General features: G+C 33.9%; 1 protein-coding gene across 2 annotated transcripts; it reads right to left on the bottom strand.

The window, feature by feature from the left end:
* Positions 1–1,508: 1,508 nt before the first annotated feature.
* Positions 1,509–16,955, bottom strand: LOC124447523 (transient receptor potential cation channel subfamily A member 1-like). 2 transcript variants are annotated; one of them, XM_046998479.1, is made up of 12 exons: positions 16,766–16,955; positions 14,774–14,891; positions 13,881–14,043; positions 12,763–12,849; positions 11,537–11,814; positions 10,502–10,796; positions 9,180–9,351; positions 6,626–6,853; positions 5,348–5,484; positions 4,261–4,500; positions 3,564–3,878; positions 1,509–2,341 (listed from the first exon to the last, which is right to left on the bottom strand). In XM_046998479.1, exons 2-12 carry the CDS (start codon positions 14,881–14,883, stop codon positions 2,048–2,050), a joined length of 2,319 nt encoding a protein of 772 aa, XP_046854435.1. In that variant the 5' UTR covers positions 14,884–14,891; positions 16,766–16,955; the 3' UTR covers positions 1,509–2,047. The 2 variants fall into 2 exon arrangements, with proteins under 2 accessions (XP_046854435.1, XP_046854434.1); XM_046998478.1 differs by lacking the exon at positions 16,766–16,955 and having other exon boundaries at positions 14,774–15,516.
* Between the last annotated feature and the right edge of the window lie 872 nt (positions 16,956–17,827).

The raw sequence follows: 17,827 nt of genomic DNA, 5'->3' as shown, positions 1-17,827 counted from the left end.
GATAAAAAGGCATTTTCTGGTCAATTGTGAAGATGAAATGGCCAAAGTTGAAGGGTCATCTAATGGTTTGAAAATTCAGTTAGATTCTCTTTATTCCTTATAGTTTAACCAAAAGTCATTTGATGATTTAGATGCATAAAATTCAAACTGGTAATGATAAAACCTATCGTGTTTTTCTAATGTAAAATCTGCCGACTGTCTGAAGTTTTTCTTTTTTAGTTGGGATAAAGAATCTGTCACTTAGTCGGCAAAAAGACTTGTGTCTAACTTTTCATTACTTTTGAGTGTGCACTCTTCTATTACTATAACAAATAGAAGTTCTTACTTTTAGGTGATTCCAATAAGAAGCTATCTAAGGCTGTTAAAAATTAATTTTAAAATGGGTTGTCGTGCAAAGAGATATTGAAATGTTCACGGATGATGAAGAGATTTAACTGCAGCTAATAATTTCAAACCGTAAATCTTATCACATAAGATTTTTTGAGAAGAAATTCAATAAGATTGGGTTGGGATCATTTTTCTTGCATAACTGTGTTAGTTATAGCTAATTATCCAGCAAACATGGTTGATTTTTCTTAGTGCATTATTTTGTAAAATCTTCATGAAACACAGAGTAATTTACTTAAAGTTCAAAATTCAAATGATAAGGAGAATGGTTACAATCTTCACTTAAATAACACACAGAAATATTATACAGCTGCTGATACATTCGCTTGCTTCTGAAAAACAGTCAAACTTTTACAGTTAATAATTCCTAAAGTGTGGATCATTGTTGCAGAATAATATGAATCCTGGGCAACCACGATTTTAACAATTGGTATAAATATATTTGAAATTTGATGCTATGCCGCTCTGTAATTGTTACAATTTTAATTTGCCTTGAAGTGCATATGAAGTGAAATTTGTAATATGCTTTATTGGCTCACAATCATTGTCCCCTAAACAGAATTAGAAAGGTATCTTTTCTGACCAATTTTACAGATGGCATTTCTTGTACCAGCATTTGCGACTGCCTTTTTTTCTAAATTAACGTCATAACGAGTACATATTCTCAACACGGCAATATATTTGTTGAGAATCATTTCTAATTAACGTGCCAAATCTGCCTTTCTTATGATGTCAATTCAGTAAACATGGCGGCAAAATAGTTCACCAACGAGGACCAATTTTCGTAGCTGAAATTTGTAAATTTTCACATTAAAATGCACCTCAATATATAACACTGTTTTTTAAAATCTGAATATTTCTTTAAGCAAATAAAAAAGTATTTGAAAATTTCACTTTAAGACCATCGACTAGCAGAACTATAATTAGCTACTTCAACAATACTCTTGACATCTTATTGGTCAAAAATAAGACAACAGACACCGCATGAAGGTGAAATTGCATTCACATGCAAGTTATAAAATGTATAACTTATCAGATCCATCTGAAAATTTGGTTTGTTGTAAACGTTTCTTAATATGGTTTGACCAGTGTTTTGAGTTCCCAGAAGAGCTATCAAAAGATTTGAGGTAGAGACATAATAACTGATTTTATTGTATATAATTTTTTGTAACTTGTTTAAATGCATAGCACTAACTATTAATCAGTTTTAGATTGGAGCTTTTTCTGTGCAGACAGATATAAGAATAACAGCGGAGGAAGAAAACCATTAAATTCTGTTCCATATTATGATAAAAAAGATCCTTGCTATCGGTATGTATAAATCTTGATTTTATATTGTTCATTCACGAAATTTTTAAAGCAGTTCATTGGTCTAATTTTCGAAAGAAAATAAAGTTATGTTAACAACTTGAAAACAAAAACTTTATCTATGAATATTAATATTTACTCAGCCAATCGACTACAAAAACGATGAACCTTCTCAAAATACTCTTTTCCGCTTAGCTTTCTTCTTTTGTTTACTAGTACATGTCTCAATAAAGTATAATTACTGAAATTTTGATATATAATATGCCATTTTACATGTACAACAATGTTTTAATCTTTTGAGTTTGTTGATCAAATGTCACTGTATCTTGATACCATAATATAACTTTCTTGCCTAAATTTTCCAACTTTTCCGAAAGAGCAATTCTTTCATTTTCTCATGATGTTCCTCAAATTTAACATTCAAAATTTCTTCAAATTGCTGTCGTGTAACAACCTCAGTTTCAACTTCGTCTTCAGCTCTTTTAATGGAAAAGGTGTTCATTTCTCCTGCCAAAAATCGTTTTAAATAATTTGCAAAAGACGTTTTGCAATTTGGATATTCTGTGTACACACTTTGGTGTTTCCTTTGACGGAAGTGTGGCAGTCGGGCAAATAGCGATGATTCTACTGTTATCATAAACTTCATCTAAAAAAAAGGTAAATTCCCACTTCTAAGATAGATGTTAAGAATTAATAATTGAAATAAGGAAGTACAAAAAAATTCATAAAAAGTATTACTGGTTGCTTAGATGTTGTTCAAAAACGGAAAAATGACATTCAATACGCAAGCAGGGAAACTGTTGCTCAAATTTTACTTCACTTGATTTTATGTATATTTAACGAGCAAAAATCTGCATTGCACAGGTGTTAAGCGATGTGTTTCAATTTCAATTTTTTTTTGTCACCTTTCGCAGGCTTTAGGTATCAAAATCGTCAAAAATCAATAATCTAGACGATAATCTTTTGGAATCAGTAGAAAAATACTCTGCTTATAATTGCAAAATATCGTTCCATGACTTTTTCTTTAAAGTTAAGATTTTAAAATACGACGCTGTATATGTAAAAATACACCCAGTTCAACAGTCTACGAAATAACGATTAAAGTTTAAAAATTTGTCAAAGTTCTTTTTAATTTGCAAATCAATAGAACGCGGTAAACCACTTTAATATATTTTTTGTAGTCTGTATATAGTGAAACCAAGTAAAAGAACTTTTTTGAACTCAAAGACTCGTTTTCGACATTGGGGTGAGAATTATGCAAGAAAAACGTTATTAGCTAATGACACTTTGGATGCCACAAAAAGCTGTTGAGGTGAAAGCCTTTGCTGCATGAAAATGTAACTTCCGAAAATCATTTATTTTATGTTCTTTAACGAGAAAAATGATAAATAGAATGATTTGACAACAAAAAATGCTCAAAGTTTTGTTGTCGTCATTTCTTTGAATAATATTGTTGATGTTAGTCTTTTATTTATAACTACTAGAGTGGAAATTTAAACGAGAAAAAATGGGAAAGTCAAGTTGCATTAACAAGAGTGTATAGCTATAGCATCTTTCATGAATTTACGACATAAACCCTTTGCAGTTTGACAATAACGTATTCTTTAAAAGTATAAAAGATGTTGACTGTGTTTGCACAGGTTTATGTAAACCAGGGAGGCCTTTCGGAGAAATCGAGGTCATTGCAAACATCACATTGAAGGCCGAGCAAATTGACATTTTTATAAACGCATAGTGAGAATTACAAATATGCCACAACTATTGTAATTTTAATTTGGCAAAAACAGAGCTTGTTGAACAAAAGGAAAAGCTCGCCAACCAACGTAGCAATTGTCTTGATGAAATTAAGATATGTGATCCAGACTTACATGTTGCTTCAGCCTTTCTACTTTTGCCATTTCCATCACGTATTGGGTATCTCCGACAGCTAAGCCAATCAACACGTTGTTTACAACGAGTACCATCAACAACAGGAAATTGACAAACATGAAGAGTTTTAAATAATAAAAAGCATTGAAGTCGGAAATTTTCAGGAATAAATCATCGTATTTGAAGTCCCCTAACATCGAAACAAACGTACTCAGGATTGCAATGGGAAAGCTTTTAAACCTCGGCTTTTCAACCATCAAGATGTAGAATGGAGATGCAAATGCCATAACAAACAGCATGATCAATATAAACATCTGAAATGAAGGATTTTTTTGTTAATGAGGAGAAAACTTGCAGAAATCGACTAGCTAACATCTATAGTTTTTTTCTTCTGTCGAGCAAATTTTTAAATTAAACTATCATCTGCTCAAAAAAAAATTAAATTTGCTCTCTTTTTTCTCTGTCAACTAACGCGAAATTTTATCTGAATTGCAGAGAATAAAAAGTTTTTTTAACGTGTAGATTTTGTCTAACTTTTTAAAACCTGTTTTGTGTATTACCAATTATAATGCTTTAAAATGCATACTAAATCAAACTTCTATAAAAGAAGTTATTGTAATAATGTGAAAGATAAAAACCTCAATGAATGAAATCATTACACTAAAACACAAAAAGAAACTTTTTATCTTCACACACCCTCATCATGGTTTTAAACGTCTTCTGGAAAGTCAAGATGTATGTGCTGGTGTCGGGAATTCTTCGTAGGAACCAAATGAAGTCAAGCCAAGAGATTACAATTGCAATGGCCGCTGCGCTAAACTGAGGCTCGGTTTTGCTCGTTTTTATTGGGAACATGAAATATAGAACGCACAAAAACAACAACCATTCAAAGTAGTTTGACCAAAGCTTAAAATATTTCCAGCGATAGGTGTTCATCTAAGGTAAAAAATTAATAAAGAGCATTTTCCCAAATGATTAAAAACCTTAGTATTCTTCATTGGAAGTTTCTAATTTATATAACACTATGGTGAGAAAACTACACGGCGACTAAATACCATACAAACAACATTGTCAAATGAAAAGTCTTGCGCCAAAGGTAATGGACAAAAAGGGAATTCAAAATGGGATAGTACAAAAAGATAGCAAAGCCCTGACTTATGACTTATACGCCTTATATAACAGCTGTTAAACTCTGATTTGCACTTTTAGTAAATAAATTAAGTCACTAAATGCGGATCTTTTTAACAAAATTTACTGTACATAGGAAGGGGTTAATAGTATTATAGAAAATTGTATTTAAATGTTGATCCCAAATTTTAGATTTGTCTTTCACAAGCCGAATCCACATTCGACAAAGTTTTTCTGTGTTGAGTAAATCTAAATGATTAACATTCGATCGATATATAGGAGATATAGATCATCCGTCTGGACGAGCATGGGCAAGCAAAACCTAGTTCATCTGTGCATAAATAAGAACAAATTGACGGATTCTCTATCAAGACGAATCATCTGAACAGTTCGTATATTTAGACTGATTTGCACGTGTAGTTCTTTTAGACGCATCATCCGCCTGTGAGTAAAAATACGGAATGTAGACGAATTATGGAATAAAACGATAATTAATTCGTTACTCGCTTCAAATCTCCAACTTGCTAAATTCGTTTACATGTATAGTTCTTTTAGATAGTTCGTCTCGTGTTTACACTTTGATGATCCGCCAGACGAATCATACGTCCAGACAGGTGATCTCTAGTATAAAAAAGGCTACTGATTTTAATTGTACCTGCACAAATTCTCTGAAAATGTTGAAGACCGTAAGAACAACAATGAAATAAGTAATAATGACAGGTCCAACTTCTCCAAGGTTTGCAAGAGGCACTACATACGATTTAGAGGAAGATGTATTACTTCTGGATTTATCTAAAAAGTAAAGAATATTGTCCCTATTCAAACAGCGAAAAACATCCTAACACGGGTGTTACAGTTACAGCAAAATTGCTAAAATAGGAGTATGTGAGTGGAAGCACTCCTTAGTCGATGACGGTCTTCCACCGTTTTTTTCTTCCTTTTTTACAACTATAGGTATACAATATATCAGATGTTGTGCACAACTTTTCGATTTCAATAAAAGTTAAATGTGCACAAGGGACACATAGCTATTGCTTTATATTCCATTACGATTTAAAGGACGTGATTTAAAAAGAAAATGACAGAACTTCTAAGAGAGCTAGAAATTTGTTTTCACTAGTTTACTGGTTTATAAAATACTATAGAGAGCTCGCAGACAGATTTACTTTGCATGTAATAGCCATATCTAAATTATCTATTGCCTTTATATCTATCTCATATCTTATTATCGTTACCCTCGCTCCATTTTTCGTACTTTGAGCACAAGTCGTATAGATTTATTTAAAGGTAAGACTCTAACAGAGGTGTTACCAGACCGCAAGTTTTGGTGCTTCTGTGTGACATTCAAATCATTATCATCATTCATTCATTTAGAAATCTATTGTTTTTACAGTGAGTACACCCAGAAAAAATATACAGAAGAAATCCTTCTCCATTGGCTACCCCACTGGTTCCTGAATTTATTCGTTGGTTTGTGTAGATTTGGGTGAAGTCTTTCCAGGTATTGAGAAAATTTTATACTGGTTATTTGAATGCAAATGCATTAGAGAGCATGTGTATTTATGAGTTCCTTGCATGACGTCACAAGAATAAGTCGTTCCGTGAAGAAAGAAAAGGTCAATCAAGAAAGGCATTTTCGCATCTGTAATTTCACCCAATTAAATTTTTTTACGGGAACGATAGACACCTGGTTTTGATAACATTTCATAAATTTTGCAAGTAAAGGCATTTTAATACATAAGTTATTCGACATTAAAGCATTCAACGATTGATAACCATAAAAAAATATACGAACTTTCTTAATGTAAAAATACGTAAAGAGATAGTGCGTTTCTTTCGTTAAAGCAATATAAATCAACACATAAAGTTCTCGACAACGTTTCGGTCACACAAATGCGTTTTTTTAGTTAGCTAAAACATTTCTAAGACTTACTGATATCATGCATTCCTTTTCCTTTGAATTCACCGCGGACCAAGCAGACGTATACGCTGAACAATATGTGAAAGGACAAAAAAATTGTCAGATTGATCAAGTAGAGGTGACATCCTTTCTCACGCCATTTAACACTGAAATATTTCTTGCAAAGCTTGTGAGTCAAACACTGTTCTTCGTTATTCTTGATGATTGCTGTAAGTGCATCAAAAACTGGAGGATTGGAACCTGTAAAAGTATCGCAAAAGTCATTTTCCCATAAGTACTTCATGAGCAGGAACTTTAAAAGCAAAATTTTACCCAGTGATGGTATATATATATGTTTTTAGCTTGTAGACGTTTAGAGCGTCTAATTGGATTAGCGGGTGGATTAATGTGATTGGATGGGGTGAAATGCGTTGCCATGGGTTTTGGTGTAATGTGGATGATTGGTGTTAATATTATTAGAGTGTATTGTTGTAGTCTTAGTGCTGTTTGTAGTTCTTTTGTCGTTTTTCTTTAGTTGTGAATATATATGTGGTGGGTTAATTGATATGTCTCTTTATTGTGTCGTTGTCTTTACTGTACCAAGCCTCTTGGAATTCGCTTGCGTGTTTTGTTTGTGCACGTTCGAGTACTTTAGTTTCTGTCCAGTCGAATGTGTGATTATTTGCGTGGGTATGTTCTGCCGGTAGTGAGTTTGGGTCTCGTCGCTTTATGGCGTTTTTTGTGTTCTGTGAGTCTTGTTTCGATTTTCTTTGATGTTTGCCCTATATATTGTTTTGAGCAGTCTTTACATGGTATCATGTCGTCGACATATCTTTTCCATAGTCTGATGTTTGTGTTGCTTGTGACTGATTGTGTTTCCGGGTGTTGCATAACGGCAACAGAAAGGTGGATAGTGGTGACCCCATTGATGTGCCTGAAATTTGTCTATAGTATGAGTTTAGGAAGGAGAATTCAGCAGAGAGGCAAAGGCTGAGTAAGTACAGGATGTCATTTTTGTCTAGTTGTGTTGTAGCTGGCCACGTTTTGTCGTTTTTGAGTAATTCGTTTGTAATTTGTTTGGCTATGTCTAGTGGTATGGATGTGAAGAGCGATGTAACGTCGTAGGATATCATGGTTTTGTCTGGACGTAGTTTAATGTTGTCAATGATGGCGAGGAAGGTGGTGGCGTTTTTGATGGTTGTGAGGTGACTTTTCGACTAATGGATAGAGAATGTTAGAAAGATATTTTGATAGTTCATACGTAGGTGATCCTGGATAAGATACAATAGGTCGAAGTGGAATGTTTTCTTTGTGAATTTTTGGTAGTCCGTAGAGTTTAGCGCTTGATGCGTCATTTGGTCAGATTCTTCTGTAGTCTTTTTCGGTTAGTTTCTTTTTGTCTTTGAGTTGTTTCAGTTTCTGGTTGATGCGGTTGGTGGTCGTTTTGCTTGGGTCTGCGTGGAGAGGCTCGTAGGTGGTGTTGTATTTTAGGAGGGTTTTGGCTATGTCGATGTATTCTGATCTGTCCATGATAACTGTTTTGCGTCTTTTGTCAGCTTGTAATATGATTATTTGGTCGTCGTTTTGTAAGTTTTTAATTGCTCGTAGTTTTTCGTTATTTAAGGTGACTGGTGGTTTGTAGCAGAGTTTATTGGTGATTTTATGACGAATGTCTTCTTTCGTTTGGTCTGTTAAGTTGATGTACTTAAAAGCTGATCCCAGGTCGGCAACGTAGTCAAGTTTGTTCGCGTCTTTAATGTTGCAATTTAATGTTTGTTTAGAATTTTAGTTTGCTGTTCAGTTAGTGGCTTGCTCGAGATGTTTGTGACAAATTCGTTTGTGTTGGGATGGAGTTGTTTGTATGATCTTGATTCTTGTAATTTTAGATTTAATGTCCAGGTTGGTATAGTAATGTCCACGATTAATGGATTTGGCGTCTGGTTGTATAGTGTAACTTGTTACGGTTTCTTGATGTTCTTGTAGTTTATTTAGGTAGAATCGTAAGCGGTTGTTGGCATCTCATATGAGGACATCTAACATACGGCAGCCGTTTGATTGAAACAAAACGGCGGCCGTTTCATAAACAAAACTATAAACAAAATAGAAAACAAAACACAAACCGACAAAAGCAACAAGAAACTGGACGAAACAGTAAAAATCGTCTTGTAGAAGGGTCTTGGCTTTGTCAATGTAATCTGATTTGTCTATGATAACTGTTTTTGTTTTATATATATATATATTTTATATAGGAAGTTTCTATTTGATGATTTTCCGTATAAAACAGTGCTCGATGCCCAAGAGCAGAGCGTAAATATGTGTAGTGGTGTTGAGAAAAATCACAAAACTACAGATTCATCCCGACAAGCCTGTTTCATGAATTAAATCCCCTGAAGAGTGAGCAATCACGAAACAGGCTTGTCGGGATGAATCTGTAGTTTTGTGATTTTTCTCAACACCACTACACATATATATTTTATATAGATACAGCAAACATGGAAATTGCTTATACGTTTGTAGGCAGTTTTTGCGAGAAGAGAAGATCAGTTGAGAAGAGTTTTATCATACGATAATAAACGTAAAAGCTTACCATCAACAGCACCAAGAAGAAAGAAGTCATAAGTAATATTGTAGTCAGGTGAGTTTGGTTTGTGATTACTGGTCACAACACAACGATCCAGCAGTAACTTGGCTTGATCAGGCATCTTCTCAATAAGGTGCACGAAACATTTTTTTGGCCCATTCTTCCAATCACAAATCAGCTTAAAATATATTCATTTACCCAATTTCAAAATTTTGCAATTTCAGCAATTTTGTGTCTTCTACTTGATGTATTTATTGTATTTAGGTAATGCAATTTAGGTAACATGTTTGTAAATGTAGATCGTCCAGGTTGGTATAGTCCTGAGAAGGACTGTTTTTGTTGTTGACTGACGTTTCGACAAACTTAGCGGTAGTCATCTTCAAAGTCAAATGAGGAGTTAACGTCAGGTTAGCCGTATTTGTGATCTGGTTCTTACGTCATTGTATTGTGTGTACAGGAAATGTGTATTGTCATTGTGAATTAGTGTGAAGTGAAATATTTTTATTTTTAGTTGTGATGTGTGATTTAGGTGTGATGAAATATATTAATGTTTTTAGTTGATCGTTTGTTTGTATTGTAAATAAGTCGTTGGTATACCAACTTGGAATAAACCCCCCTGAACAGATCACAGCAGTTACCGGCACCTTACAAACGACTTATTCACAATACAAACAAACGATCAACTAAAAACATTACACTTCACACTAATTCACAATCACAATACACAATTGACACCCACACATTACAACTGGAAACATCACCTCTAAATCACACATCACAACTAAAAATAAAAATATTTCACTTCACACTAATTCACAATGCAATACACATTTCCTGTACACACAATACAATGACGTAAGAAGCAGATAACAAATACGGCTAACCTGACGTTTACTCCTCATTTGACTCTGAAGATGACTACCGCTAAGGTTGTCGAAACGTCAGTCAACAACAACAAAAACAGTCCTTCTCAAGACTATGCCAACCTGGACGATCTACATATACAAACATGTAACGATACTCCCGGGTTCAAACCATTTACTTTACTGCAATTTAGGTAATGCATTGAAAACGAAACATTTACTAGTTCTTAGTCTCCAAGAACGCAATATGGGGTGCAGGCTTATTTACAAATGGTCAGATGTAATATTGTCGACATAATATTTAAAAACACTGTTGGACATAATAGAAATTCCTAGCTATATAATTGAAATTTTTGTTCTCCATATAGGTCAAATTTCCTGTAACTTCATTGAAACTGAAGCAAGCAGAACTCACAGCTTTCATCAGCTATTTAGAAAAACTCTAATAATAAATATACTACTTACTAACTTCCAGTAAGAGCTAAGCAATAACTCTTTAACAATGTTCTTTTTATTCTCATTAACCGCAACTTCCAGGCAGTTCTCATGGTCGTTTGTTTTCACCAGTGGATCAGCCCCATTCTCTAATAGAAACGACACTATATTTCGAAAACCTTTGGCACAGGCAATATGTAGGGGTGTTCTTCCTTCAACGTCTCTTGCTCTCAACATTGTTTGCTCATCGCGGGATAGGAGCATAACATTGGATAATGACCCGGCCTCAGCTGCTTCATGAAGAAGAGTTGACTCTCTGTTGTCCCTGCAATAAAATAAAATTTTCTCTTTCTTGATATCAAATACCTCGATTTTAGGTTATTGAAAACCAAACAAACATCAGCAATTTGGTAAAATTGCAGACGACTTGAGAAGGCGTGGGTGTCTGGCCATTTGTACACCCAAAATTATTTGATTTTGGGTCTCTTACAGGAAGGATACACGACCTTGACGTCTTGGTTAAATGTTAACATATGGCATGCCATTTATTTAAAGGTGTGCCCAATCGTCATATCATTAAACAGACCATTCACTCAAACAAGATGAAGTTAAAAGAGGAAAACACAACAAAAATAACAAACTGTAATTTTATGACTACATTAAATGTATTGCGTAATCAGATAATTAGCATGTGTAAAAAATCCTCAGTCACCCACAAATTTTAAAAGCTTCTAAAGTCCCTCTAAAACTACTTACCGATTTTGCAAAAGTTTTATGTTCTGTATACTCAAAGCAAATAATATCGTATGTATACAGCATTAAGCTATTCTTTTGAAACATGTTTTCAATTTCCCAGTGGCATTCTTAATAATTAAACGAAAGAGATATCTGTAAAAAGCGCAAAGTTCGACGTCATTTTTTGCTGCTATATAAAACTATTGGAACGCTTTTTTGCAGTGGCGTAGTTAGCTGTACAATTAAAGGGGCCAATATTCAAATTTACTTGCGATTAAAACACACCACAGTCATTGATAACGCATCTAAATATGGAAACACGGGACTCACATCTCCAAAATATTTGCACCCATGGAGAGTAGAAAATTTAAGACAAAACACTCCTGAAGAGCTGCAGCATAATGTTGTGGTGATTTTCCTTTGTTGTCTTTATCGATGAGGGACTGTGGTCGAGTAGAAATGATGTCCTGCACTATACAAGGATTCCAAACATCCCCCGCGCAGTGTATCAATGTCTGATAAACCGCGCAATGGATAAGTGTCTGTCCAGTCTTTGAGCTTCGAAGCATGTAAACATTTTCGTCGGCACAAGCCAGAATTTGTAAGCTCTACAAAAATGATATCGTTACTTTGATGTAGTTCTCCAACATCACGGCTATGACGTCACATGCAAACGGGGCCGTAGCTAGGACGCTAATTGGGGGTGAGTGGTTGTATATTTATATATTCAGCTGTGCTCGACTGACTTCTTTTGGAAGTGATCAGACTTTCTAAAGAAGTCAGTTGGACGCAACTGAATATATGAATACGCACAATTAATGTTCTAGCTACGGCATTGTATGCAAGCACTGTATAAGTTAGCGATTTTGAACAAATTATTTCTCCAGAGCATCACAACACTCCCACTTCTCTTTAGAACAAACAACATAGTTGACAAAAGTTAAAAATCTTGATGAATTATAAGCAGGTCTGGGCATAATAGTGTGGACGTTTTTTGTTGTTTTTTTATCTATATTATTGATGTTTACATGTATCAGGTGAAATTCAATAAATAGCTCATTGCTTCATTAGTAACTTACATGAAATTTTCCTTTCATAAAGCAGTTAAAGTGTGCACATATCTGCATTAGATACTTTTTCTGTAAGCGGGAAAATGTTTGCTTGGTTATTGCTTAGAAATAAAGATTGACTATTTGCTCACTATACTGTTTGTACATTTGTTAGTGTGAGTGTTAGCGGTTAATCCATTGATATCACAATCTTTGATTATTTTTCTGATGAAGTTCAAGTTATGTTTACTACAACCAAAAGTAATTTTAACCAATTAATACCGTTCATTTACAATCATCGTCTAAAAGTTACAAATTACATTCACATAAATTTCAAAGAGTAGTAAATTTCAAGTAGAAAGAGATCGGGGTAAGTCAGAATCGTTACGATGTTTATGCATTTTAAAATGAAAAAAAAAACAGAAAATCGAAATTCCATTTGGTCCTTGGGACTGGAAACGCGTAAAGTTTAATAAGAATGACGTCGGTGATAAAATGCACATCTACCTTTCTTTGATTGTGCAACACAGCAACATGAGCTGGAGTGTGACCATTCAAATTTTCACTGTGGAGAGCTTCCATGAGTTGCTCATGCTGTTGAAAATTCAAATTGTAAATGCATAAATGATTCATGATGTCACACTCTTATTGTTAAAAGTTGTCAACACTTGAGCGACAACGTTTTGTTGCACAGACATAATGTAATCATACAAGAGTTCATAAAACTTGTGTTTAAAATTTGCGCGATATTATTCAGCAGTAATCGACCCCCGAGAAAGCGTGGACGCCATTGAAAAAGTTGCTAGGTATTTGGGTTGAGCATTAACTGCAATTTGAAACATGCTAGCTTGTACAATTTAATGCCTGGCTTACACGAGTCTAACAAGCAGCAACTGAAAGATTTTCTTTTCGGACAACTGTTTCTTTTGCTCTATAAAGGTTTACAAAAACAACAACGTCGGGATTTTTGTTCAAATCTTCTTGTGTTCTCATTTTGTTCTTCTTTCAATTTATGCATAGCTTTTTATCTTATGCTTGCCCTTGTGTCATTACATATGTCGCAACATATTCTTTGATTGTCTTTGCTCAGTCTTTTGTCTTATTTCACTCGTGTGTACCAGGCTTAAATCAGTCAACTGTATATCATAAGTTTTGATCAATTAACAAGAACTTGCAATTCCGTGTCAATAATTAGGCGTTTAAAATAAATTTGCTCAACAAGAAATGCAGATTTAAGTAAAAGTTCAAAACCTAGTTAACAGCATCATGATGATGTGACAATTTCATCAAAACACTAGACCTTTTTCACCACCTGACAAATAGCCGCCATGTTGGTATCCATTTTGTTCACAAATATGGCCGCTTTCTAAATTGATATGTCAATTCTAGAGGATGAGTAAAATTGTTCTATAGTCGTTCATATATGTTTGAGCGAAAAAAAGCATCACCTGTTTTGCTTGAATTATATCATGATCTAATAAAGTAATCTATAATTTCATCATGTAAAATTCTTTTGCTCCACAAAGTTTGCTGCAGCATTTGCTCTTACAGCATGCTCTGAATTTTAAATTGTTATCTTACACCTAGGAGATGGAATATCATATGTGCTATATTAAAGACTTTACCTTCTTGAACTTTTCTAACAGAAATTCTAGCAGCTTTTCTCTTTGAACACTGAGATGGAATATATTTCTTCCGAAGTCATCACTGTCTTTTATTTTGAGGTTTTCAATGTCCTTTATTTCAGCAAGGTATTGCTCTGTCATGAACATTCCCCGTCGGACAGCTCTATGCATTATAGAACAAAGATCAAAAATTTATAGTTCATTTAAAAACAAAATATGGTATACGTCAAGAGGGGCATTTTTACCGGGCCCTTAACCTAACAGGGATGACCAATTTGAGAGAAATTAAGGCAATCATTGTCGTATTGACTTTCAAGACATTATGATATTGCTTGTTTTTCAAGTTTGTTAATCATATTTTACATCCCCTTGAAGTGCTTCATCCCATTTAGTTAAATGTTAAAAACAATGCAGTCACAGTGCCCTGACAATAGATTTAGCACAGGGCTTACGTTTCATTTGGCTGCTCTTCATATCGAGGAATAAAGTTAAGTAATTAGAAAAGATGCATTTTTGGCGGGGCTCGAAAGCAGAGAAATGACAGAAGACAAAGTTGGAAAATCAAATCGATGAAACATGGGAATCCATATGGATCTCTTTGTGTTCTATTGTGACGGAAAACCTACATTCTAAAGGCGAAAAATACTAGCATTGTCCAGTTAATGCCATCGACCTTGTAAATTCACCATAGAATTGAAGGAGATGGCGTTTTAGCTTCCAAATTAAAGAATTATGAGGTGTTTTACCATGGATCTTTTTTGGAGGATTGTATTTGTGTGACATTGTGACTAAATCGAATCAGCTAAAGATAGTTCAGCTCATGTCATTGGATATTTTGCTTCTTACTGAATTATCGATGATTCAGTCGATAAAAAAAGAATAAAGAAACCTACCGAATCAATGGATTCAAAACCACGGAATTTTGCAACTTCCAACGAGAAGCAGCGACTACTGTAGCTTCATTTGTATCTTCCATTTCGACAACGGAATCCTTAGTCTCCATTAGCACACCTACCATGTAGAAGATATAGTTACATTCTAACACACCTACCATTTAAAAAATATAATTGAATTCAGAAAATATACACATGCAATGCAGCAACAGGACATAAACGTAATATGTAGAGGTTAGAGGACAGTTGACTATTTTTTTATCTTTCGGTGAACAACAGCTTGAGAATTTGACAATTTACTTTCATCTGCTTGATGACTTTTAAAAAATCGTCATGTGAGCAGAGGCAAGGCTAGAACGCTATTTAGAGAGGGGGGGAGGGGTCTTCATATATTCAGTTATGTCCTGCTTATTTTTTTCTGAAAGTTAATTGAAAATACTTTTGTTTCTTTTTACTATACAATATATATGGAATTTTCCTCCAACACGGCCACCGATGAAAACACCTTATTTACTTTGAAATATTTTGCCAAGCGCCGTCTAGCGATTTTTGTTTTGCAACTATTTATCGTTTCAGAAAAGCTTGTTGCACTACCCAACTTTTATAAACACTGATTTACCCAAGAAGCAGTACTTGCTGCTCTGTTTTCATTTTCACTGTTGAACTGCCTTCATGTTCTTTAATTGAAAAGAAACTGACTTAAGTTCATTGCTTTTTAGCCAATAAAATCATAGTATTTAAAGTGAAATTACACATCTTTATTGTGCAATTACATAATTTACACTGAAATTATAGATAAAATGTCCTGAGATTAATCAGAAGCAGCTGAGAAATATTTCAAAGTGTATTATTATTACATTGACCAAAACCAAGCAATCAAATAACCTTAATGTTCTATAGGTAGGATATTACAATTAAAATTAAGTAACTTTCAAACTTTTTAGTACACTTTGTTACATTCTTTGTGAATAAATGAATAGATTATGAATATATATATATATAATTTTTTGAATATTTGAATCTATTCATTTTGAAACTCGAGAGGCAGGTTCATTATCAAGCCGTGTTGACTTTTACCCTGACAACGCTAACGACATGAACTGAAGGAGAATGAAGCAAATGATAATGACGAAATGATAATGATAACGAAAAATTATAAAATGATTATGATGCAAATCTTTATTAATTTCGTTTCATTTCTGTTTCTATCTTCTATTGATTTCAGTCGTGCTCATACACATCAACAAAATACAAACACTTAAGCTTGTATTCATTCTTTAATAGTTTCTTGAAAACAGACAATATAAAAATATGTCAGTTGTATGTCTTTCACTTTTTAGACGATAAACATAACACAAAAACTAACCATTTCCCGTAATATCGAAATTCAACAGGATTTTGAGGCAACAAAATTGTAAAATTTTTCTATATAAATAAATATGCCTCTACCAATCTCTTCATGATAGTGAACTGAATAAAGAGAATGAAAAAACCTATAGTTGTATGGCAAAAATTTGGCGAGTTTGTACGATTTGGTTTGGGCACTGATAACTTGCATCTAAAACTGTGAAACGTAAGCCAGAGCGAGAGAGCAGTATGTATTGCTAGATATTCTTATAGAATAATAAATTCCGGCGTTGGCTAAGTAAAAAAGTATGTTGCTACTTTGTATAAAATTTTCGAGACAAAGATGAATTTCTATACTATGCAAAGAAAATCATTAGAACTTAGAAAGTACAGTCCCTTGTGGCTTGTGCAGACGATTTGGTAATGAAATTGTCTTCAACTTTGACTGATTTACAGGCTAATCAATCGTTTTCACTGTCAGTGAATAATAGTAGCGACAATGCATTTTTTATTTTGACTATTCTGCACCTACTAATTGCTGTTCAAATTTCAAAAAACATTACAACAAAAAGAACAAGAGGATAACAAAATGTAACAACCATTGACAAGAATCCAAGCATTAAACAATAGTAATTTTGGAGCTACCTTCGAATTATGCTTGACAAAGTCACACGCTATATTACAAGACACCACCACGATCGAGACTTTGCACACAGAAGATAATGATTCACAGCACGAAAAAGATGTGCCAACAGTATAGAAGATGCATTCAACTGGCAGTGGTCAATGGTGTTTTTCAAATGTGTAGTCTGCTCATTGTCTCAAATGGTCTTGTTTCAATCAATCCATTACGTTGCCATGTCAACCAAAGTATACTTAATCTCCCTTGTGATAAATGTCCTTTTTTCACTAAGTCAAGTTATGTCATTTTTACCCTTTTAATACAAATAAAATGACAGATTTTTCACTTTCCCGAAAGCAGATTTTTCACCTATGGCCTTTTAATTAGAGCAAACTTAGCAATCTTTGGATTCTACTCCAAGAATTTTGTGTTTGTCCAGACACTCGGACACCCACGGCTTTCCGAGCCTCTGTTCATACTTTCGTATTTTCAAATGTAAGTTGATTTATGACAAAACGATATTAATTGTTTATGGAACTAAACTAACAATACTGAAATAACTGCGTGTAAAATACCTATATCAATGATCTTAAGAATTATCAAAAGTAACACAAGAAATTTGATACGTTCGGGCATGAAAATGGACTCATCAAAATGTCCAGATGATTTTGATTCGAAATAGTTGTTCCAAAGGATTACAGGAGAAATTTTGTTTACAAAGAGAGTGAACTGGCATAGTATTTTCCAAGGCCATATTTCTGTACGAAACCTTTTAAGGCATCTCTTCAGCTCCCCAAGCATTGTTTATGGAATTAAACTTTCCTATTAAAGCCAAGTGTAGTAATTCTAATCGCATTTCCTCGGTATTGGGAGAAATGGTCGTTGATTTATTTGTGGCAAGTAAACATTATTTTTCCTATAAACTTTTCCAGTCTTAGAAAACAATGCAGTAGTTCGTTTCTCTTTTATTGTATACTATGTTCTACCAAATAGTGAAAGTTTTTTCTTAGAAGTGCTAGGGTATTTTTTCAAAATGAGGCTTTTGATAGAGTCCACTGTTCTAATCCCACACCAATTTATACATA

The sequence above is a fragment of the Xenia sp. Carnegie-2017 genome, unplaced genomic scaffold, assembly GCF_021976095.1.
Source record: "Xenia sp. Carnegie-2017 unplaced genomic scaffold, XeniaSp_v1 HiC_scaffold_22, whole genome shotgun sequence".
Lineage (NCBI taxonomy): Eukaryota > Metazoa > Cnidaria > Anthozoa > Malacalcyonacea > Xeniidae > Xenia > Xenia sp. Carnegie-2017.
This window is presented reverse-complemented; position numbering and strand designations above follow the sequence as displayed.